The sequence below is a fragment of the Meles meles genome, chromosome X (assembly GCF_922984935.1).
Source record: "Meles meles chromosome X, mMelMel3.1 paternal haplotype, whole genome shotgun sequence".
Lineage (NCBI taxonomy): Eukaryota > Metazoa > Chordata > Mammalia > Carnivora > Mustelidae > Meles > Meles meles.
The window spans coordinates 48,174,096-48,199,283 of record NC_060087.1 but is presented as its reverse complement, the minus strand read 5'-3'; the positions used below and the strand labels follow the sequence as shown (position 1 = coordinate 48,199,283).

The following is a 25,188-nucleotide window of genomic DNA, read 5'->3' as shown; positions in this document are numbered from 1 at the left end:
AGGTAATCAGCTCACTTTAGGGTACAGGTTGAAATGGCGCCTCCTCCTACTTCCCCACCGTCTTGACTCCTCTCCAATGACTGCTATTCTGTTTTCCTCTCCAAACCAGAGCTACAGGACATCTTTCTCAAGATTCTTCAGTAACTGATGGAATTCCTAGAGGATGCAAAACCACCTATGTTGTCAGCCCCAGGGCTTCATATTCTCACACTAGCCCACAATGAACATTTAGCAATTTATTATAAATTTTTAGCTCAGTCCTCTTATGAGTTTATATGTTGAAAGATAAGCAAACACCTGCTCTGTTGCTCCCTGCAGATGCCTGCCTGTCTCTATAGATTGGGTTTAGCTGTTCACACTGTAATCTCAGTTTCTGAAGAATTCAGAAGTTAGTTTGAACATTTCCAGGTTTTTGTTATTGTTCTTATAATTGTAGGTAAGATGTTTTCCCAATTCAACATCTCTGAGCTGATACCAGGAGAGAATGGGAACCTGGGAATAAGTTTTTAAGATTCTGTTTATCTTTCAGCATCGATACCCCAGTTTACCAATTCCCCCACAATGGTGATCATGGTGGGTTTACCAGCTCGAGGAAAGACCTATATCTCCACGAAGCTCACAAGATATCTCAACTGGATAGGAACACCAACTAAAGGTATGTCTCTGAAACCCTTTGTTCTACAGCCCATTACCTGCCACTGGCTGAAGGTTAAGGTAGCAGGCATGAGAAAAATATTCCCTCAGTATCAGGAATACTTCAAACCATTATTACCAACCTTCAGATTACTACTACTACTACTACTACTACTACAACCACCACCACCACCACCACCACCACACTCTTAAAAGTTTTACAGTAACTTTAGAACATACTCTATGCCTTACGGTATTCTAGGTACTAGGTATAGGAAAACTAGTGAGATTAAATGTCTGTTCTCAGGGACCTCCAGTTTTACAAGGCCTTAACATAATCCTATGATTAATATACTATTTTTATTACCATTATTATTATTATTTTATTACCATTATTATTATTCTTGCCACACCAATATTACTACTTCGATTAACATTACCATTTATTCAAAACCTTAAGGTTTTCTTCAAGCCCTAGGGTATGTAGAACCAAGCATATTGAAGCCACAGCCCAGAGGTTCCCACAGGGTCTTCACTAAAGTTGGGCATCTTCATTCACCTCATCTTTTGGAGTTCAGAAGGTGCCTCTCTTTAGGTCTGAGCTTGTTGACTTCTGCTTCCCACCTGGAAGTGGTCCTGCCTTTTTCCACCTCCAGAAAGTCCTCCTTCCCTGCCTGCCAAACTCCCCCTTCACTCCCTATTTCCAATTTTCCATTCTCTTCAGTGTGGTCTCTTTTCTGCTTACTACCAGTTATTTAGTAATTGCTCTCTCCCATTCTCCATTTGATTTCTCTGCCCATCTCCAACCTGTATCCCCATTCCTATTTGATTTCTCTGTTCCCCCTAAGGGGACTGTTTCTCTGGGCTCCCATACCAAACCTCCCAACAGCCCTCTCTACGCCAACACTAATTATAGAGTGTGTTGTTGCAGTGTGTGTCTGGGTCTCTCACCAGGAGCTGTTCTGGGGCAGGGGACCAGGTCATATTCCTTTCCCTTCTGAAGTGTGACCAGATTAAGACATTCAGATGCTCTAAACAGTAAGAGATAGGGTGCCCCCACCTCATATACAATTCAGAATAAAAACAGTAAGAAAGTCTACCAGTGTTTATATTTATCTCCAATGACTATATTGATGCTTTCAGTGGATATCAACTTATCTGAAAATTTTTATTGGGACCATGTTCCCCCTTTCCTGGTACACCAAGCAAGTACTTAGACCCCCCCCACCTTGTGAAATGGAGCATTGCTCCCCAGTGCAGCAAACAGTTCTGCTTGGGCATTTGTTTATTCAATCATCAACTATTCAATGAGCACATAGCTGTGACAAAGCCCTTGTTGGATACTGAGCAAACACAAGTAGAATAGGATGCCTATCCTCAAAGAACTAACATCTAGTTTTTAAGTTCTATAATGCCCATGAAAAAGAAACTAGTATTATCATCATTCCACAGTTGATTACATTAATGCCCAAGAGGTGAAGGACCTCTAAAGGCACATGGCCACCCAGTGATAGAACCAGGAAATTAGCCCACATCTGGTTATTTCCAAAGCCTGACACTCACTGTGCCAGGTCTGCTACTTGGTTCTACTGATGAGAAGAAAAATTAATCCCACATTGGCCCTATACTCACCTTTTCTCCATTATTTTTCTCGCCTTTCTCTTGCCCATCCCAGCACCCCATGTTTCTGCACGTTTCCCTCCCTTTCTTCAACTCTCCTCCTCTCTTTCTCCTATTTCTTCTTTTCCTTCTCTAATTCACTGGTGAAGTACTCCCTAATGTTTTTTTTATGTGCCAAAATCCATGCTAGACATTGAAGATGTAAAAATTAATGAGATTCACACCTTGTCCTTGAAGAGTTTTCTATCTGTCTGGGATGCATACTAACGCCTCATGGTCACTTAAGGAATCCTAGAGCAGGGTACTGAGGGGGCTCACAGAGGAAATCACCAACTGGAAGGCAGAGAAACTTCTAGATAGAATATATTTGAGCTTGGTCCTGTGGGGGGAGTAGAACACTGGCAGAGGAGGAGAGAAAGAATAGTATTTGCAGAGGACTGCAGTCTCCAAGTAACTTCTGCTGGATGTTAGGGAAACATGGGATGGTGGTGCATGGGTCTGTGCCCTAATGCACATGCATTCCATCTGCTCCAGTCCAGTCCATTTCACAGAGCACAAAGCCTCAGAGTCATGCTTCAAAGCATAAAGCTTACCATATTTATAGCCTCCAAGGGTCTTCTTGGTCTACAGGTTTAAACCCAAGCTTTTAGCCTGTTGTTCAAAGTCCTCCACAATCCATCCCTGCCAGTGTCGCAGGCTTCAGTCACAATGAATGACTCACCATCCCCCAAATGTGTTCTGCCTTCTGCCAATGTTATACCTTTGCTTATGGTGTTCCTGTACCTCAAATGTCTTTGTTCCCCACTCCCAACCCCCATGGTTGACGATAAAAGGCCTGCCTTCCTAAAAGGACTGACTCAAATACTGCTTTCTCCACAAATCATCTTAGATTACTCCAAGTGTAATTAGTCTGTCCTTCCCCTTTATTCTTTTGAATGCCTGTTGGAGAACTCAACAAACTGTGTGGGAACTCTATTTTTGCTGGTTTACTGTCACTCCTTGCTGGATTGTGATCTCCTTGCGGCCCCATCATGCATATCTCATCTATCTTTGAGACCTCAGAACTCATATCCACTTTACAGTGTGTGTCAGAATGCACATCAGAATGTATTTATTGAATGGATTAATGAAATATTGCATTGGTCCCTTTATCCCCTTTCTCCTCCTTTCCTTACCTTCTATCAGGTTTTTCACTATTATTAATGGGAAAATATAGCCTAGAGAGGGCAATCAATTTAGATTCTCTGTTATGATACTGGAAAATGTAATAACATTGGACTAGGATTCAGGAGGTCCAGTCTAGTCCTATTACCTGCTGACTCACTGTTTGATACTTAGTGATTGATTTTACTCATTGGATCTGTTTCCTTATTTTTCCAATACAGTAGAGCATTGAAAGTGTTAGAGTTTATGAAAAAATAGAATAGCAGAAAATCCACTAGTTTTGGAGCCAAATGGACCTGGTTTTTAATCCCAGCTTCCCATTTATTAACTACGAAAATCACTTCCTTTCTCTGAACTTCAGTTTCTTCATTTGTAAAATGGGATTGTAATTCCTATATTGCTGAGTTGTTGTGAGGAATAAATGAGATGGCAACCATAATTTGAAGCTTTATCAGCATATTACATAACTACAAACTATACCTCCTTCCATCTCTGAAATCTCTCCCAGCAATGGCATATTTTTCCACTAGAATCTTTCCAATCCCTTCACCATACCTCCCTGCTTTCAGTGTTTAATTTAGGTCAGTACCGACGAGAGGCAGTGAGCTACAAGAACTATGAATTTTTTCTTCCAGACAACATGGAGGCCCTACATATCAGGAAGTAAGTGTCTAATATTTTAGAGATCAGTGCTGCCCCTGGCTGAAGGAGGGCTTTATTCAGATAATGGGGTTGTGGAGCAGAGTAATTTGGGTTAACAAGGAGGTCTTCTAGACTCTCAAATGGTGATTGGAAAAACTCTTCCCCTACCATACCCAAAACCTGATTGTGGTCATAACCATCCCCTACTTAAGAACTTAGAAAGAAAATGTCTCCTACTCCTTACAGGAGAGAGTGGAAAATCTAAGAGTCTGGGCCTTTAAGGATGTCAATAGCTTGGCCCATTCCAGTCTCTCTAATACCATTTATTTAATCTCAAGTTCTTTCTCTTCTACAAGACACAGCACTTCCAGAACAGAACCTAGGTCTCATTTATTGATCCATGCCCTTATAATAGAACCCAACAAAGAGTAACCACTAAACATATTTTTTCCAAAAGCATAAATATATTGCCACCATCATACCTGTGCTTGTACTATTACCCATTCCAGGAATGCCTTCTACTTCACAGACGATATACTCAATCTCTACCTGGGTTTCAGGACCAGTTCCACCTGTGTTCTGTCCCCTCAAATGTTTTTCTTTAATATTATGACTCTGCCATTAGTCCTTTTTTCCTGGGTGTGTCACTTTATGCCTCCCCCTAAGATGTGCACACAGAGCCACTTTCAACTGTGTGACCTGTCTGTGCTTGTCATGGTGCTTACAACATAAGATACCCTGTGTAAATGTTTCATAGATGAATAATTTAACATGAAATGTCTGAGAGATGGTGCAAAAGATAATGGAGGAACATAGAGAGGAACTCATCTTGGGGACAGGGATTGTCTCTGTTTCTTTCTCTATCTTTTTCAGGCAGTGTGCCCTGGCAGCCCTGAAGGATGTCCATGACTATCTCAGCCATGAGGAAGGTCATGTTGCAGTAAGGAATTTTGCATTTTTTCTTCAAGTTTCTGCCAGAATGAAGGCCCCTAGTATGTACTGAGCATTTACTACGTTCTATACACTATTCTAAGAACTTTACACATATTAATTTAATTCCACCGTCTCCCATGAGACAGGCATTGTTGTTATACTCCATTTTATAGTACAGAAAAATGGTACAGAGAGATTGAATAATTTTCCAAGCTGGCACAGCATGACTACAACAAGGCCAAAACTAGAATTCAGGTTGCAAAGGTCCAAAATCTATATTCTTAACCACTGTGCTTTATCACTCCACCCCCAACAATTCAGAAAGACTACAGTACAGTTTAAGACTACAGTACAAACATTTTTTAGTTCTAGAGACTTACTTAAATATCTAGTCAATTTAGTTTCATTGAAGCTTGGGGTAAGATTTGTGAATTCTAAAAGGAGAAAATAGCCTCAAATTGTTCCACCTTAGGTGCTGAAGGTAGAGAGTTGTTTCCTGTTCTTGTTTCCTGTTCTTGAAGAGCTCCAAAGTGATAGGAAAGAGGAAGCCTCAACTAGGAGTTGAGATCATCCATTCTAGCTCTGCTCTGTTAGCAACTCTTGGTAGCCTTGGTTAAAGTAAATCCTTCCTCTAAGCCTTGGTTATTTTACCTATAAAATTACCCTAATAAAAACTTACAATTTTCCTCTTGTTTATACCTACAGTCTGTTACATTTCTGGACTGACAGCAAGCACTCAATGAATGCTTAAGAAATTGGCATAAATCAATTATTTCAAGTCCTTCCTATTCTTCAAAACTCAGTCAAGATCTATGTTATACTGGAAACCCTCCACCTAGCACAAGGATAGCCAAGGAGTAGGTGTTCTCCCCAAACCAGATTCAGAGTAAACCAATTTCATCATTGGCCTCTAGGTTTTTGATGCCACCAACACTACCAGAGAACGACGGTCACTAATTCTGCAGTTTGCTAAAGAACATGGTTACAAGGTATAGTAACATTCCCACTCTCATCTATAGCATATTATCTAGCACAAAGAAAGGCAAACCAGAGGGCTCTAATCTGCCAAATCAGCTACATATTCAAGTTCAACATTGTAATTTGGTTATATGGCTTTCCAGATCACAAAAGCAAAAAAACATTCCCATCCGACCATGGCATTACTGTGCTTAAAACTCTTCATCATTTTCTTATATCTTTTAGGGCACAGTGTGAACTATTTTATCAGGTGACCCATTTGTTATAATTAAGTCCAAAATAATTTCTTCATCTCATCTCCCATTGCACTTCTAATCCTCCACACACTTTGCTCTAGTCAACTTGAACTTCTTATAGTTCTGTGGAGATACAGTAATTAGTATATGCTATTCCCTTATATCCAATTCTTCACCTGTCAAATTCCTATGCATTCTTCAAGATTCAGGTCAGCTATTGCTTTCATTGAGAAGTCTTCCCTGGTACACATCTATCCCTTCCATGCAAGGCTAGTTATTCAAGAGTGTTCTTCCAGATCCTCCTTTATTTCTTCATCTCAGCACAGATATGCAGTTATGTCTATAAACTTGTCAGTATCTCCCAGTATCTCTCACTAGACTGTGAGATCAAGATCAGCACTCTCCTCTATGTCTCGAATACACAGAATGGCCCAGTTCCATTGTATAGATTAAATTTGTGTTGAAATGAAACCACATGAAAGAGGTGCCATATTGGACAGTGGAAGATAACTGCTGACAGGCTGACACTGTGGGGGTGGAAATGAAAAAGAAGGGAAGAGAACTACTACAAAAGCATATAAAAGAATTAAAAACCAGTAAAAACATAAAAAATAATCTAGGGTCTTTCAGTTTTGAGTTAATATGGCTCATAAAACTCAGAATCCTGAAAAGTAACACTGTATGAAATTATGTTGTCATAGATGCCCCTAGGGATACTCAGAGTCACTGAGAAGAGGTGAAGCTATGTTTGACCCTACCAAATATAATTCCCTGCTGGAAATTTCTCTTCTTTTTCTCTTATAGGTCTTTTTCATTGAGTCCATCTGTAATGACCCTGGCATCATTGCAGAAAACATCAGGGTAAGGAGTGCCTTACGCTTTCCTCTTTACTTTTCCTCAGGCTTGGGTAACACATAAAAGACCTCTATGAGGTTATTAAAGGTGATATTCTTCTCTGAGCTTCCTATTCCTAGTCCTATTCCTATTCTTAACTATTCTTCCTACTTCCTATAGGAAGTATTTCCTGACCATCCTGGCCTACAATAACCCTATGAAATTTAAAGAAGCCATAATATAGAGTCCTTAATATGCACTGGGCACCAAACTTGACTCTTACTGATTTGTTACAACAACCTGCATGTTAGGAATCATTTCATTGCTGGAGAGAGGAAACAGATTCCAAGAGAAGAGTTTTTCAAAGCTTCATACAACCAGAAAGAAAAAGAAGTGGGACTGGACCTCAGGATTCTATCAGAAATATAAGTGCTTTTAGATTCTAGACATGTGGTCTAGAACTGGATCATCTGCCACATTTTACTGTTCCTTTTTTCATGAAATTACTGGAGCTCAGGGACAGAAGAGATCTTATAGGTTACCTCCCTCAACCTTCCGTCATATACTTGAAATCTCAGCTAAATGTTTGTATATATTTTTTTCATACTTCCAATGAAAAGAGACTCATTGCTTCATCAAATGCAGTCCAATAAAGCTGAAATTTGCCTCCCTGAAGTTTTAATTGATTGGTCCTATTTTTGTCTCTTAGGGCATAGAACATGTCCAACCCCTCTGTTATTCATCCACCTTTCCATCTATCCATTTACTGATTCAACACAAATTTAATCTATACAATGGAACTGGGCCATTCTGTGTATTCGAGACATAGAGGAGAGTGCTGATCTTGATCTCACAGTCTAGTGAGAGATACTGGGAGATACTGACAAGTTTATAGACATAACTGCATATCTGTGCTGAGATGAAGAAATAAAGGAGGATCTGGAAGAACACTCTTGAATAACTAGCCTTGCATGGAAGGGATAGATGTGTACCAGGGAAGACTTCTCAATGAAAGCAATAGCTGACCTGAATCTTGAAGAATGCATAGGAATTTGACAGGTGAAGAATTGGATATAAGGGAATAGCATATACTAATTACTGTATCTCCACAGAACTATAAGAAGTTCAAGTTGACTAGAGCAAAGTGTGTGGAGGATTAGAAGTGCAATGGGAGATGAGATGAAGAAATTATTTTGGACTTAATTATAACAAATGGGTCACCTGATAAAATAGTTCACACTGTGCCCTAAAAGATATAAGAAAATGATGAAGAGTTTTAAGCACAGTAATGCCATGGTCGGATGGGAATGTTAAAAAATATCTTTCTGGCTGCTAGTATGAGGAATACATCAGAAGTAACAAGACTGTAGAGAAGAGTAACTAGTCACAAAGCTAGAGTAAGTGTCCAGGCAAGAGAGAATGGAAATCAATAGGAGGGATATTTAGAAGATAGAGTGGAGGAGCGCTTGGGTGGCTCAGTGGTTTAAGCCGCTGCCTTCGGCTCAGGTCATGATCTCAGGGTCCTGAGATCGAGTCCCGCATTGGGCTCTCTGCTCGGCAGGGAGCCTGCCTCTCTGCCTACTTGTGATCTCTCTCTGTCAAATAGATAAATAAAAAATCTTTAAAAAAAAAGAAGATAGAGTGGAGAGGATCTTGTGCCTGCTGAGAGGTGAGGGATGAAGACACATCTAGGATGACTCCCATATTTTTTCTAGGCTCAGGTAACTGAATGGATGATAGCACCATTCACTGAAATGACAAGTGTAGGTGGAGAAGATAAGCATGGGGGATTAAGAGACATTAGCCTTTCAGAAATTTAAAGCCAACATGCCATGTTCTCTCATTAAACACTCAATACATGTACGTCATTATGACCACTGGCCAAAATCTCCTGTTCCTCTTCTTCAGCCATTTCTCACATCACAACCTCTGATCCTCTTTTATTACTTTTTAATTTTTTAATTTAAATTTAATTGCTTAACATACAGTGTAGTATTAGTTTCAGAAGTACAGTTAGTGATTCATCAGTTGCATATAACAACCATTGCTCATTACACCAAGTGCCCTTCTTAATGCTTATCACCCAGTTACCCCATCCCCCCATCCACCTCCCCTTCAGCAAACCTCAGTTTGTTTCCAATAGCTAAGAGTCTCTTAAGGTTTGTCTCCCTCTCTGATTTTATTTTTCCCTCCCTTCCCCTATGATCCTCTGTTTTGTTTCTTAAATTCCATATATGAGTGAAATCAGGGCACCTGGGTGGTTCAGTCTTTTAAGCATCTGCCTTCAGCTCAGGTCATGATTCCAGAGTCCTGGGATTGAGTCCTGCATTGGGCTCCCTTCTCAACAGGGAGTCTGTTTCTTCCTCTTCTTCTGCCCATTCCCCCTGCTTGTGCACTCTCTCCCTCTCTCTCTCACTCTCTCTCAAATGAATAAATAAAATATTATTTAAAGAAATCATACAATAATTGTCTTTATCTGATTGACTTATTTCTTATTCTTATTCCTTATGACTCAGCATAATACCTCTAGTTCCATTCATGTTGTTGCAAATGGTAAGATTTCATCTTTTTAATCCCTGAGTAACATAGATATAGATATACACCACATCTTCTTTTTTCATTTAAATTCAATTAGCCAACCCACATCTTCTTTTAAATGTTCTTCTTAAACACCGTGTTCTCTAGAACTGAGTACAATATAACAGACCTTATTAATCACATAGAAATAAAGTATAAACTTCTTTCAAGATATGTCTCCAAAGGCAAAGGAAACAAAAGAGAAAATGCACTTTTGGGACTTCATCAAGATCAAAAGCTTCTGCACAGCAAAGGAAACAGTCAACAAAACAAAAAGGCAACCCACAGAATGGGAGAAGATATTTACAAAGGACAGTACAGACAAAAGGTTGATATCCAGGATCTATAAAGAACTCCTCAAACTCAACACACACAAAACAGATAATCATATAAAAAATGGGCAGAATATATGAACAGACACGTCTCCAATGAAGACATACAAATGGCTATCAGACACATGAAAAAATGCTCATCATCACTAGCCATCAAGGAGATTAAAATTAAAACCACATTGAGATACCACCTGACACCAGTTAGAATGGCCAAAATTAGCAAGACAGGAAACAACGTGTGTTGGAGAGGTTGTGGAGAAAGGGGAACCCTCTTCCACTGTTGGTGGGAATGCAAGTTGGTGCAGCCACTCTGGAGAACAGTGTGGAGATTCCTCAAGAAATTTAAAATAGAGCTTCCCTATGACCCAGCAATTGCACTACTGGGTATTTACCCAAAAGATAGAGATGTAGTGAAAAGAAGAGCCATCTGTACCCCAATGTTTATAGCAGCAATGGCCACGGTCGCCAAACCGTGGAAAGAACCAAGATGCCCTTCAACGGATGAATGGATAAGGAAGATGTGGTCCATATACACGATGGAGTATTATGCCTCCATCAGAAAGAATGAATACCCAACTTTCGTAGCAACATGGATGGGACTGGAAGAGATTATGCTGAGTGAAATAAGTCAAACAGAGAGAGTCAAGTATCATATAGTTTCACTTATTTGTGGAGCATAAGAAATAACATGGAGGACATGGGGAGATGGAGAGGAGAAGGGAGTTGAGAGAAAATGGAAGGGGAGGTGAACCATGAGAGACTATGGACTCTGAAAAACAACCTGAGGGTTTTGAAAGGGCGGGGGGTGGGAGGTTGGGGAACCAGGTTGTGGGTAATAGGGAGGGCATGTATTGCATGGAGCACTGGGTGTGGCGCAAAAACAATGAATACTGTTATGCTTTATACTTTATACTTTATAAGAAAGTTTATAAGTTTATAAGTTTATACTTTATAAGTATAAGTTTAAGTATAAGTATAAGTATAAGTTTATACTTTATAAGTTTATACTTTATAAGAAAGTTTTTAAAAAGTGGGGAAAAAAAGAAAGCACAAGGTGTCACACATTCTAAATTCTCTTAAATTGACTGATTTGTAACTTGGCAAGACCTTTTGTCTAAGTCTCAATTTCCTCATCTTTATGATGAGGGATGTTGTACTCAGTGATCTCTAAGGGCACTTCCAAAGTTCACTGTTAGAATCTCTGTCTCTCACAGTTCCTCTGTTCTCCCTTTTCCTAGCAAGTAAAACTTGGCAGCCCTGATTACAGAGACTGTGACCGGGAAAAAGTTCTGGAAGACTTTCTAAAGAGAATTGAATGCTATGAAGTCAACTACCAACCCTTGGATGATGAGCTAGACAGGTAAGAACCCAGAACCCTAAAATCCAGGACTGTATCTTTACACCTATTTTGATGTCCTTTAGTACCTGCGGAAATGTCCTTTTCTGGGTCTCACCTTCTCTATCTGTAAAGTCAGGGAGCTAGAATCAATGATTTCCCTTTAGGGCTCTCCAAGCTCGAATTGTCTGAGGTAGTGACTCCTTGATATATAAAATGTCCATGAAAGTTTTAAAGTAGTGCCTTCCTAACAATGAATTCTGTTATGCTGAAAAGAAATTTAAAAAAAAAGTAGTGCCTTCCTGACCAATATGAACAGATCAGGACCCTGATCTCTAAGAACAAATTCTTCCCTCCTGTAGTTGCTGCTATTATTTTTTTTCAAAAGCATTCCTCACACATGGATGCCACCTTCTTTGTTTCATTGAATCCCCTCAGTACCCCTATAAAGGAAGCCAAAATAGATCTTATGTTCATAAATTTTCAAGAAGAGGAAATTGAATCTTAGCTGAAACCACTTGCCAAGCTCCCAGCACAAATCAAGGGGTAGCACTAGGATTCTAACCGTATATTTTGTCTCCTACTCATGTCTCTTTTCATAAACCCATGTACCACTTCAATCAATAAGTATTTGGCCTCTTTGAGTTGTGGTGTACATAGGAGTATAAATACTGGCAAGAAAGGTGGTTTCTATCTGCTGATGGCTTCCATAGTGCCTTGATATATGGGAAGACACATGAAAAATGTGAAACTCTCATTCATAATGTCAGCTAAAAATTAGAAACACGTTAGCTGGAATATGTGAGTTTCAGACATAGGATATTCCCAGAGTCCTCAAAATGGGTTGTGATGCGAGAAGACTCTGGTCATCCAGACCCTTAGGGCCCCAAGTGAAGAGTATGAGGAGGCCTCAAATAGTTATTAAAACCTTAGGAAGTTTAAACAACATCCTTCCAGCTTTGCCCAACCAAAGTCCTAAGAGGCAAGTATTGTTTGCATTGCTCATAGATGGAGAAATTGAGACCCAGAACTGTGCAAGGACTTACTAAGGCCATATAATGAGTCAGTAGAACATTTATTCAAACACTTATCTCACACTTCCAGCCAAATTCTCCTCTTCCCACATCCCTGTATCATAAAGAAGTGTCACATGAGGCTTAGACACTTGGTGCAAGAAGCAGGAACTTTATATACAATTGTAAAGACTTTCACTGTGCAAAGACAACCAGGTCAAGGGTACACTTGTTTTGCTCACCGAGGCATGTGTGTTGGAGTGGGGATGTTTCTTTCTTGAGGAAAGTGTAAGTTATTCAAATTTCCACAAATGCACCATATAGGCTAGCAGCATATGGTGAAAAAAGCTTGAAGGGGAGCTAAAGTGAAAGAAGCATTGAGAAAGCCCCTAGTCTTCAGCATAGAATCCTGCGGGTGCTTAGGTAGTGTTTGATGAATCAGTTTGGGCCTAAAGATGACATATTCTGCAGGTTGACTTTATTTAATGATTTTTACATCAATGGACAGTCCATGTATCAGGGCCCAGCCAAAGCTGTGCCCTAGGAATCCAAAGAGAGAAGGGTTGTCCCTGCTATGATAGAATGCACATTTAGTTGGAGAAGTCAATGAATACGCAGTTGATCAGAATTGTAGAAATTGTAAACCAAGTGGGCTAAAGGAATACAAAGGAGAAAACTTGGCTCAGCTTGGGAAGAGAGATCTGGAAGAGCAGGTTTACCCAGTATAGGCATGTGTTTGGGGTACCAGAAAGGTGGAGGCTACCAAAAATAGGAATAAAACAATCTGGAAAGTTTTTACTACTTTAATTTCAAAACCAGCATCAATGTGGTCAAAACAGGGGGAAAAACACAAAATTTCATGGGACCTCCTCATATAATATAGTTTGTGATTTTTATTTTAGATTTCACATAGTAGAGATAGACACTAGTTTATACATTACTTTTGGTGGGAAGCACCTCTGAATGACTTCCCGTGATTCTGGGCTCAAAGACATCCTAGATAGAGTGAATGTGTTGGCTCTCAAAGAATGGATGCATAGGAGCTCAGCTTTGGAAAGCAGGAAAGGAATGTCTAAGCAAACAGAACAGCATTTTGGAATAGTGTAGTTAAATCTGAATAAAAGTAGGGGAGTTTAGAGAATATTCCAGCAAAATCATAAAGGCTAGATTGAAACAGAGAAATTATGGGCATGGGTGTGGGTATGGGACTGTGAGGTGAGGCCAATCAGGGCCAGTGTGTGAAGGTAAGTAGAATGTCAGACTAAAAAAGAAGTTGAAAGCTCTCCTAAAACTACCTATGTCCTAGCATCAGGAATAGACAGTAATTAGGCAACAAGGCTACATCAGATATTTTCCACCACTAGGTTCTGAGACTCTTAGACAAGATAGTTTGAGAGAGTAAACTTAAGCATATCATTTCCACCCTCTATGCTTCTGTTTCCTCTCCTATAAAACAAAGCTAATAATCCTTGATTCCTAGGACGATTATGAGGATTCAGGTATTCTGAAGTCCCCACTCCCTGCTAGATGCACAAAAGAAAATGCTTAGCAAGTGCAAATGTCCTGCAGAAACCATTGGATATAGATGACAGGGATGGGCATGATTAAATATGATACAGATTAAAAGGCCATCTCTAGGAAGATCAGAGAGGAGGCTTTCTGAAACCAAACCCATCAGCCACTGCTTTACATGCCTTGGGTTAATTCAGCTATTTCTATTTACTTTGTTTTGCTACTGTGCATCCAGGGTTCCTGGTATGTCACCCCATTGGTACAGCCTTCCCCACCTCTTCCCAGGGATCTCCTTGAACTCCATATAGTCCAACAACTAAAGGACTCATGCCTGGTACAGCAGGGGCCTCAGAAGTCTTACTCCATGGTTCTAGTCTTCTAATTAGTCAGTGTTGCTCATTCCCAGCTCCTCTGAAGACAGGTTGTTGAATAGTTTGATTATCACTCTGTGCATAGTTATTAATTCATGACTAGAGTACAGAATTGAGGGGATAAAAATGGGGCTTGAAACAAGGACCACAAGATTTCCATGTTGTGGACCATCTCTGCATCCCCACATCCCAATACTTGGCACATCTAAGAGACTGTTTATGGAAGGGATGTTGAGCATTGGTCACATGTTTCCAAGTGTATGTTCTTGACTGAACGAAGAGCTTCCAAAGGGCAGATGCTGAGTCCTCACCTCAAGGACAATGGTTAGAATAAAGAAGGGTGTGTTTGTAGACTGCATGACAGATAGGAGAAAAAAACAACCTTTTTCCCTTTCTGAGTGAGAAGAGACCTATACACACAGACACAAGTGCGCACAGACACAATCTGGTAGCTGCCTGTCTGGTGTCAAATACAATATATCATAGTAGGGACTTAAAGAATAGAGGTGCAGAACTCAGCTTGAGATTTAGAAGATTGAGTAGACAATTCAGGAGCTTCCAGTAAGATGTGGGAGGCAGCCAGGGTCACGGGATTACTGCTTTTCTCTGAGTATGTCATGAGTGTGAACTATGAAGAACAGAACCCAGATCCCTGGAGTGTAAAAATTGATTGTGAAAAGATCGCCTGGATCAAGCTGAAACTGAAGAAAAGAAACAGGGGAAGGTGGTTACAGGCAGTGAGCTCTTTAAGGTGGCTGAGAGTGAAGTCTCTAGAACAGGTACACAGAATAGGGCAAAGCATGACATTTTGCTAGCGGAAAGGTAGGTGAAAACTGCATTGTAGAAGAGGCTTGAAGGCAGGGTGTGAGGATGGGGCTTTGTCTTGGGATCAGCCTCTCCATCATCATCCTCTGAGCTGCACTTCCTCCTTCTTGGGCTGGCCCAGCCACCTATCCTACATCAAGATCTTCGATGTGGGCACACGATACATGGTGAACCGAGTACAGGACCACATCCAGAGCCGCACAGTCTACTATCTCATGAATATCCACGTCACACCCCGATCCATCTACCTATGCCGGCACGGAGAGAGTGAACTTAACCTCAGAGGCCGCATTGGAGGTGACTCTGGCCTCTCAGCTCGGGGCAAGCAGGTAAGAAGGGACCCAGGCACACTGAGGCATTGGGTCAGCAGGCCCAGGTGGGCTGTGGCTGATGGTACAGCTACTGCCTGGGTCCTAAGGACAGGGGAGTCAGTGACAGGGTAAAAGCAGGTTCTGGTCACACCTGCTCTTCCACCCAATCAGTCACTCACTCTTGACCCATCCTTGAATGACTCCCATGTGCTAACAGCATCTGCATGTCTATTAGCTTGGTCTTGGCACTTCATGCTTGCCCAGATCTGCTTGCTCTTCCAGCCCCATTACAGTGAACACCCCTCACACTTGCCTGACTGATTCCCCTCCTCTCTCTCTCAACTCTGTGCCTTTGCTTGTACAGTTTCCCCCACCTAGGCTGCCCTCCTCTGTCAGCTGGTGACCATCACATGCCCTGACAGACAGCTGCCCTTATATGTATGTCCCAACCTTGAATCTATTTTTTCCCTTACTCAGGGCTGATGCCACAGCCCCCACCCCACTTCAGGCCATTCCATTGCCAGCACTTGTTACCCACCAGTTACTGCACTTTTCCTGCCCTCTTTCCTCCACCTTCTTCCAGGGTCCATCTTCTGCTCCCTGGTTTGGTCCAGGAAGCCCTCCCCTGTCCCTTCCTGCCCTCCCAGGAAGGTCACTGTGCCCTGGACTCCATCTGTCCCAGTTCTAGCTCATCTCTGACTGTGGCATTATTCTCTCCTCTCCAGCCAAGCATAGTAACCTGCACCTTAAGGATATAAAATAAAATAAGGCACACAATTTCCTTAATGTTTGGCCCTGTGCCTGGGTTTGTTAACACAGGTATTGTTCTTGCTAGGAGGATGGCTTGGGTAGAAAAATTGGGAAATGGGGTGTAGGAGGGAGGAAGCACTCTCTTTTACTTGGCACCTGTGCACAGTGACAGCACCATCTGCTTCCACATGTGTGACCTTATTCAATCTTCACAACAGCCCTGTGGGGGTAGACATTACCATTAATGGTTCATGAAATCTGAGGAAGCTGAGGCCCAGGGAGGAGAAAAGAGCAGCCCTAGGTCATGTAACCAATAAAAAAGAGCCAGGATTGAAAACCAGGCTTTCCTGCCTGCCCCTCTTCATACCCCACTGCAGAAGTGGTAGTGTCCTAAGCAAGGCACTGCACTAGAAGGCCTGGTCCTCATGGTTCCCTTTCTGTTACTTCAGACTGTCAGGCTTCCCTTGAGGTGGACTCAGACCTTTGAATCCCACCAATCTTACTCTTAAGAGCAGAGTAGAGGGTACTAGTGGAATCATCCTTTCCCTATGGCACCACCTATGGCAGCCAGGGGTCTCTTGGTTGGGGCCAGCTATGGCTCTGCCCACACAGCTCAATAACAGTTTGTTAGTTGTCAATCTCCACAATGCATACTGCCCTTGGACACAAACATGTGCATGTACAGGTAAATGCCTGGCACCAACCCTCATACTTATGGGCACGGTGCACCATGAAATTTAAAAAACACTTTCTCATTGGCTGTCACTCATAATCAATCACAGAGGCTGTCACCTACTGTATGTCAAAGGCACTCTATGTGTTCCTCTTCCACTTTCTAATGTGATGCTCATAGGAAAGGTTCAGTGAGATAATGGTGTTTACAACTTACAGACACAAGATATAAGGCCAGGGAGAGACAGAGATGTGTCCCAGGTCACACAGGGACATATAAGGAAGATGGGAAAGTTTAACCCCTGTTGCCTACTTCCCAATCAAGGGCTCCTTCCACCAGAGCACACTAACTACTGACTCATAATTCATAATTAGAATGTGTATACAAAATACTTATATTTGTACATACACATGTGTACATATAAATAAATCTATGCATTTGTGCCAATGTTCCTCACATTACCACCTGTGACTAATAACATGACACTATGCAAAAGAACAAACCACTTGCTCATTTGGTCTCACACAGCTTTTCATGTTTCCTTTCAGTACTGTCATTGTTTCCCTACTAGACTGGCTCTGTCTTGAGAATGGGACACCCTGATACCCAGCACATGATCACACACACTCAGTATATGTTTGAATGACCTTAGAAGCTGGATTCCAAGACCCAAATTCAAGCAAATGAGAATCCCCAGAGTCAAAAACAACCTGAGGGTTTTGAAGGGGTGGGGGGTGGGAGGTTGGGGAACCAGGTGGTGGGTAATAGGGAGGGCACGTACTGCATGGAGCACTGGGTGTGGTGCAAAAATGATGAATACTGTTATGCTGAAAAATTAAAAAAAAAAAGAAATGTCCCCAAATCCCACACCCCCTACTTCTGGACCACAATCTGAGTACCCAAAACCCAGAATCGCCTACCCTTCTGGCCTGGAGTCTGCTCTCCATGCCTGTGTAGGCCTATCTCAGTGTCTGTCCACCTCAGAGCAGGCCACATCACAGTAGTGTGTAGCCCTCCGCAAAGGAGTGGCCAAATGGTCACTGTTTGTGGATCATGGGCATCAGTGGAATTAGGGTGTGGATAGAATTTGGTCATGTGACTAGGTTAGCTACAAACATGTACTCAAAACACCTACAAGTACAGGATGGAGGCACAAATGAGAAGAGAAGGGAGGTTGACTGGGTAAAGTGCCTCCATTTGTAGTCTTGTCCCAGGCTCCACAATTGCCAGAGGTTGGCTTTTTGAATGAATAACTGAGCAAGAGACTTATTGAACAAGCATCAATGAACACACACACACACACACACACACACATATACATAACGTAAACACACATACTTGTTTCTATTCCCTTGATCCTTGTCATATCCCTGTTTATAAATTGGAAACATTTAAATTCTACTCTTTCTTGTTCATCATCATTTCACCATTTATGGCAGATCTCACAGATACTCTGTTTTCTTTCATCTCTCTCTCTCCCCTCTTCTTATCCTCTGCAACCCCACTCCCCAGTATGCCTATGCCCTAGCCAACTTCATTCAGTCCCAGGGCATCAGCTCCCTGAAGGTGTGGACCAGCCACATGAAGAGGACTATCCAGACAGCTGAGGCCCTGGGTGTTCCCTATGAGCAGTGGAAAGCCCTGAACGAAATTGATGCGGTGAGATCATGGGCGATGAATTTCCTGGTAGTTAATGGGACTTGACTCGGGCTTATCCCCTGGATTGCCTCTTCTTTGGCTCCTATGAAGAACACAATTAATTCAACAAGTATTTCTCAGCAAATGCACCATACACTGTTCTGTGTGTTGGAGATCCAGTGAAGCCCAGAATGGACATGTTCTCAGTCCTCATGGAGCCCAAAGGCAGGCCATAAATAAGACAGTGCATATCCTATGACAAAATTTTGTAAGAAGGGAAGTATAAGGGAGATGAGGTTGGAAAGGAAGGCATCTCAAAGAGTTTTATACTTCATGTTGAGATATTTGGATGCTGCCCTAAAAATGGAAAGCCAAAGATGTGGTCTAAGTCAAGAAGTGGCCTGAATGTGATTCACATTCATAAAAAGAAGACAAGACCATATTATTTCATATATGCAGAATGTAATAAACAATGATAAAAGAAGAGATAAACAAAAAACAGTCTCTTCAATAAACTGGTGGTTGCCAGAAGGGAGGTGAGCAGGGGTACGAATGAAATAGCCACAGCATATTAAGAGTACACTTATCTTGATGAGCACTGAGAAATGTATAGAATTATTGAATCATTGTATTATACACCTAAAATTAATATAACAGTTAAGTTAATTATACTTGATTAATATAAATAAATAAATAACCATTCTGATCATGTGTGGAAACTAGTTAGGAAAAGGGCCAGACTGAGCATGTAGATCAGTATGGGGATGGTTTCATTAATCCAGGCAAGAGAGGACAATGGCTAAAATAGTGCTATTGGAAATAGAATGAAGAAAAAGACCATCTGATCCTCATGACATAGCAATCTTGCTTCAGAGTCAGGTTTTCGCATGTGCCCTTTGCAAAAGTGTTTTTTTCCCCTCCTCATGGTCTCACCTGGATTATAGTTATACTGACATCAGGTAGCAGTCCACAGGTTATGATTGTTAGACCTAAAAGTAAAAGCTTTATCACAAATATAGTTAACTTGCATGTAGTTAGGTTAACTTGCTTGCCTGGTAGATATACTTCAATAAATGCAAAGAAGTATATGTTTGTCTACATACATACACATGTACTTAGCTATAGATGTACAGAGATACACATATTTAGAAAAGGAATATATGGTATTATTCTACATATCACATATAATTGCTATAAAATACATTTAAGAAAATATATAAACCCTTCATCATAAGAGATCAGTCACTACTTGTTTCTGGCCCACATGTGGTATAAACATTTATTGGATACCTACTTTGTTTCAGGCTCTGAGGTGGTGCTGGAGAAAGAGATTGATTTTTGTCTTCACTGAATTTTTGGTCAAAACAGGGTAGACAGAAAAAAAAAAACAGAGGAATACAAAACAGCATGTGTGATATAAGCTCTGAGAGGCTAGACAATAGATGTACAGATGTCAGGGCAGGGCATCTGACCCAGCCAGAATCTGCCTGGAGGAAGTGATGCCTAGTTGAGCATTCATTAACAGTGAGTCAGGTAGAGAGGATCATGAATGGTATGTCAGGCAGAGCCCAGCATAAACAAAGAAGGTGTTGTGTGTGTGTGTGTGTGTGTGTGTGTGTGTGTGTGTGTAGAACTGCTAAGATTGTAGCAGTGGAGACAGGAAAGAAAAAGGAATAGATTTTTGAGAAATTTAGCAGATAGAATTATAGCAATTTGTTCTAGGGGAGGAGTAAGGAAAAAGTAATAGTTTAGAATGATGCCTAAATTGCTGGTTTATTTTCCATGATCAATAACATATTAATAATTAGTTCCACTGCTTGAGTCTTTAAAATGTACCTTGAACATTATGTGCTAGATATATTATTTTTAATATTCAAAACACTTTTGTGAGGTTGTTGTAATTCTCATTTTTCAGATGAGGAAAATAAAATTCAAAGAGTTTAGGCAATTTGCCTTAAGTCAATATGAAGTCAGTGTCACTTCCGCAGGCAAGAGGCTTTGAGCATGTCTCTAAATAGAAAGTCAAAGGCAATCTGGAAAGATCTTGTGTATCCAGTAGAGAGCACTTTTTCCCATAGACAGTGTCAGTGGAGAAATTTGACACTGCAGAGCTGTTTGTGGGTTATGGCAGGGGTGAAATTCACTCCTGAAGAAAGGCTGGTATATGATTCAAAATACAACAGCCAGAGCCTATTGCTCCCTTACAGGAAAGTCTAACTGGAATCCACACAATCAAAAGGAAATCTTATAAACCCAACATTGCCTTCTACCTCCACTCCCAGCAGACACCTCACTTCTGGGTATTTTTCAGTGAACTTGGGAAGCTCTCATGTGCTCCTAAGGAACTCATTCTCTGAGCTCTGAATTCCTGCTTTGGGTAAGGAGACTATATTTCCCCAAGGTCCACTCTGAAACTGTTAGGAATTTATTAATTCTTATCTTCTGAGATGTCTGTGGATATCTGTTTCTTTATCTGCCAGAGGTCCTGGAGCATAGGTAGGAGCAGAGGGGATGGAAAATGCTATAAAATGGGAAAGCACTGTTATGTAAGTGCACACATGTGTGTGCTTGCATACACAGTCATAGACATCAAACATAAATATGTTTATAATCACAGACATACACTTCACAGACACATTGACCTGCTAGTCTGACATAGGATCCCTTTCAGACACATCTACCAATCAACACTTGCACCGTGCATGCATGTGCATACACAGTCACAGACAGACACACTTAGAGATACATATAGACACACTTACCATAGACACACACGCAGTCTTTGTATATACCTACATCACACAGATACAGATAGGCATACCATGGATGGAAATGCACAAAGTGCAGGTGCATAACCTCAAGCATATTACCACAAATTCATATGACCTCAGGCATAGGCACACAGCTATTCACACATATACATCAGAGACATAATCAGAGACCTATACACTCACAGAAACACAGGCCACAGACACACTGAGAAACAGTGTGTGTTCTCTGTGGAGAAACAGACCACAGAGACCCTCATGTGAGCATATTCTCAGATGCTCAGACACTCTGTACATACACACACTCACCAAACACACGACAAAAACTGAAACAAATACACAAACACAAGGCATATGTCTTTAAACATACCAGCATGATACACATACACACAAACACAGTCTCAAATCCTTAAGCCCCTATATTTATAAAACACATACTGAAATGTACAATGTACATCTACAAACCTTTTGGGACAATCATAGAGAAACACCATACACAGGTACACAAAATATATTCAAACTGAACACACCTGTACACATGCACACTCTCTCACACCCACACACTTCATACACACACACACACACACACACACACACACTCAGACAATAGGCACAAACATAGAGCTGTCTTCACAGAAAATCAGGTGTGTTGCTGTGCCATAATCTTTGGACTCAGAACTATAGTAAGGGCTGTATGAATTTCACCTTGTGAATACTTTTATCCCCAAATAATTTTTCTCAGGGTGTCTGTGAGGAGATGACCTATGAAGAAATCCAGGAACACTACCCTGAAGAATTTGCACTACGGGACCAAGATAAATATCGCTACCGCTATCCCAAGGGAGAGGTAAGGTTTGGAGGGGTTGCCTGACTCCTAGAACTCCTCCAGTAACTTCATTCCAACAGCCAAAATTGCATAGTTCCCTGGACAGCTTTAGAAGCAGAGTAAAGCATATTTTGTAGCAGCTGCAATCCCACAAAGCACATGATAATCTCGTTCTTGGTTTTCTCTGCTTCACAGCTATCAGCAACAGATACCTCTTTTACTAAAGCTAAAATAATTGCCTCCTTATATCCCACTTGTTTCAGGGGGGTTTCATTCTTGATTTTGTCTCTGGTATCCTTTCACTAAAGACACCTGAAGTAGTTCAACATACTCCTGTCATTTTATTGCCAAGTTGCCTAAAGTTCCAGTCTCTGGACAGTGGGTTAGAGTCTAGAGTGGGACAATGGCTAATAGTTTGACCAGATTCTTTGCCACCACAAGCAGCAGACCATCAGTTCCCTAATTCCCATATCAGGTGGATCCTCACTGCTTTCCACCCAGCAGATTCATTTATCCAGTTCCACATCTTAAAGTATTTATTGGTCATATTCCATTTTTTAAAATTTTTATTTATTTTTATTTTTCTTTTCAGTGTAACAGTATTCATTGTTTTTGCACCACACCCAGTGCTCCATGCAATATGTGCCCTCCTTAATACCCACCATCTGGTTCCCCCAACCTCCCACCCCCCACCCCTTCAAAACCCTCAGGTTGTTTTTCAGAGTCCATAGTCTCTCATGGTTCACCTCCCCTTCCAATTTCCCTCAACTCCTTTCTCCTCTCCCTATGACCCTGCAATTGCACTACTGGGTATTTACCCAAAGATACAGATGTAATGAAAAGAAGGGCCATCTGTACCCCAATGTTTATAGCAGCAATGGCCACGGTCGCCAAACTGTGAAAAGAACCAAGATGTCCTTCAACGGACGAATGGATAAGGAAGATGTGGTCCATATACACGATGGAGTATTTATGACTCCATCAGAAAGAAAAAGTTGCTAACTTTTGTATCAACATGGACGGGACTGGAAGAGATTATGCTGAGCGAAATAAGTCAAGCAGAGAGAGTCAATTATCATATGGTTTCACTCATTTGTGGAGTATAACAAATAACATGGAGGACATGGGGAGATGGAGAGGAGGCATACTCCATTTTTGATATACATTCCTGGGAACAATTATAAGAAAAGCAGGACACCAGGGAAGGTGAAATAAGATATCCCATGTTGCAAAGCAATTTCACACTTTTATCCTCATCCTCAGAAATGACATTATAAGTGAGTCTGAGTTTGCCTTTATTTTCCCTTATATATGTTGAGGCTATGTTATTACAGACATACAAATTTAAAGCAATTATATCTTTTTTTTAAGATTTTATTTATTTTTTATTAAAGATTTTATTTATTTATTTGACAGAGAGAAATCACAGGAGAGGCAGGCAGAGAGAGAGGAAGGGAAGCAGGCTCTCTGCTGAGCAGAGAGCCCGATGTGGGACTCAATCCCAGGATCCTGAGATCATGACCTGAGCTGAAGGCAGTGGCTTAACCCACTGAGCCACCCAGGTGCCCTAAAGCAATTATATCTTCTTAGTGAACTGCATATTTTATTAGGAATAATATTTCCCCTAATAATGTTTCTTCCTGAAAGTGTATTTTATCTACTATTAATATAGCTGTATCTATCTATCTCTTGTCTGTTTATCTAGCTATTATCTATCTATCATCTATCTATCTATGTTTTCTAGTTAGTATTTGCCTAGTTCATCTTTATTAATTTACTTTCAATTTCTCTGGGTATTTTTGTTTTAGGTCTCTTGTAAACAGCATATAATTGATTTTTTAGAAGACTTATTTATTTTATCTTAGAGACATGGAGATCATGAGCAGGGGGAGGGGCAGAAGGCAAGGAAAAGAGAGAGGAAGAGAAGAAGACTCCTCACTGAACATGGAGACCAACATAGGGCTCAATCCCATGAACAAAAAAGATCATGAACTGAGCCAAAATCAAGAGTCAGATGCAAAACTGACTGAGCCACCTAGACGTCCCAGTTTTGTTGTTTTTAATACAACATGAAAATATTTGTCTTTTAAATTGTAATTCTTATATGTTTACTTTTATTATAATTAATGATTTAATTTAGCTTATTTCTATTTTTTTATTTTGAGATTTTTTTTCTGAACCTTTATGCTTAGTTTATATTTCTTTTTCTCCCTTCTCTAAAATTCTGCTCCTGAGATTTTGCGCCTATATTTAAGTTATATAATGTTGCATTCTTTTTTAAAAAATTTTATTTAAATTCAATTTAATCAATATGCTCCACAGTATCAGTTTCAGAGGTAGGATTCAGTAATTAATCAGTTGCATACAACACCCAGTGCTCATTACTTCAAGTGACCTCTTAATGCCCATTACCCAGTTACCCCATCCCCCCAACCTGCCCTCCAACAACCCTTAGTTTATTTCCTACTGTTAAGAGTATCTTACAGTTTGTCTCCCTCTCTGCTTCCTCTTATTTTATTTTTCCCTCCCTTCCCCTATGTTCATCCGTTTTGTCTCTTTAATTCTGCATATGAATGAAATCATATGGTATTTGTCATTCTTTGACTTATTTCACTCAGCATAATACTCTCTACTTCCAACCACATCATTGCAAATGGCAAGATTTCATTTTTTGGTGGCTGAGTCATATTCCATTGTATATACCACATCTTCTGTATCCATTCATCTGTAGAAGGACATCTGGGCTCTTTCCATATTTTGGCAACTATGGACATTGCTGCTATAAACATTGGGGTGCATGATGAGCCCCTTTGAATCACTATCTTTATATCCTTAGGATAAATACCTCAGAGTTCATCTGCTGTGTCACAGGGTAGCTCTGTTTTTAACATTTTGAGAATCCTCCATACTGTTTTCCAGAGTGGCTACACTAGTTTGCGTTTCCACCAAAAGTGTAAGAGGATTCTTCTTTCTCCACATCCTCACCAACATCTGTTGATTCCTCAGTTGTTAATTTTAGCCATTCTGAAAGGTGTGAGGTGGTAACTCATTGTGGGTTTGATTTGTATTTCCCTAATGGCTAGTGATGTGGAGCATTTTTTTTTCATGTGTCTCTTAGCCATTCATATGTCTTCTTTGGAGAAATGTCTCTTCATGTCTTCTGCCCATTTCTTTACTGGATTTTTTTGTTTTTTGGAAATTGAGTTTGATAAGTTC

At 40.7% G+C, this 25,188-nt stretch overlaps 1 protein-coding gene across 2 annotated transcripts in view; it reads left to right on the top strand.

Annotated features, from left to right (window-relative positions):
* Nucleotides 1-25,188, top strand: part of PFKFB1 (6-phosphofructo-2-kinase/fructose-2,6-biphosphatase 1) — a 123,883-nt gene that overhangs the window by 83,098 nt on the left and 15,597 nt on the right. The window contains exons 2-10 of one of the 2 annotated variants that reach the window (XM_045995343.1): nucleotides 530-655; nucleotides 3,987-4,080; nucleotides 4,933-4,999; nucleotides 5,907-5,981; nucleotides 7,011-7,067; nucleotides 11,188-11,309; nucleotides 15,128-15,335; nucleotides 18,253-18,399; nucleotides 21,889-21,993. In XM_045995343.1, coding sequence (XP_045851299.1) covers nucleotides 530-655; nucleotides 3,987-4,080; nucleotides 4,933-4,999; nucleotides 5,907-5,981; nucleotides 7,011-7,067; nucleotides 11,188-11,309; nucleotides 15,128-15,335; nucleotides 18,253-18,399; nucleotides 21,889-21,993 — 1,001 coding nt within the window. The remainder of the gene's footprint in view (nucleotides 1-529; nucleotides 656-3,986; nucleotides 4,081-4,932; nucleotides 5,000-5,906; nucleotides 5,982-7,010; nucleotides 7,068-11,187; nucleotides 11,310-15,127; nucleotides 15,336-18,252; nucleotides 18,400-21,888; nucleotides 21,994-25,188) is intronic. The other variant, XM_045995344.1, reaches the window with a different exon arrangement.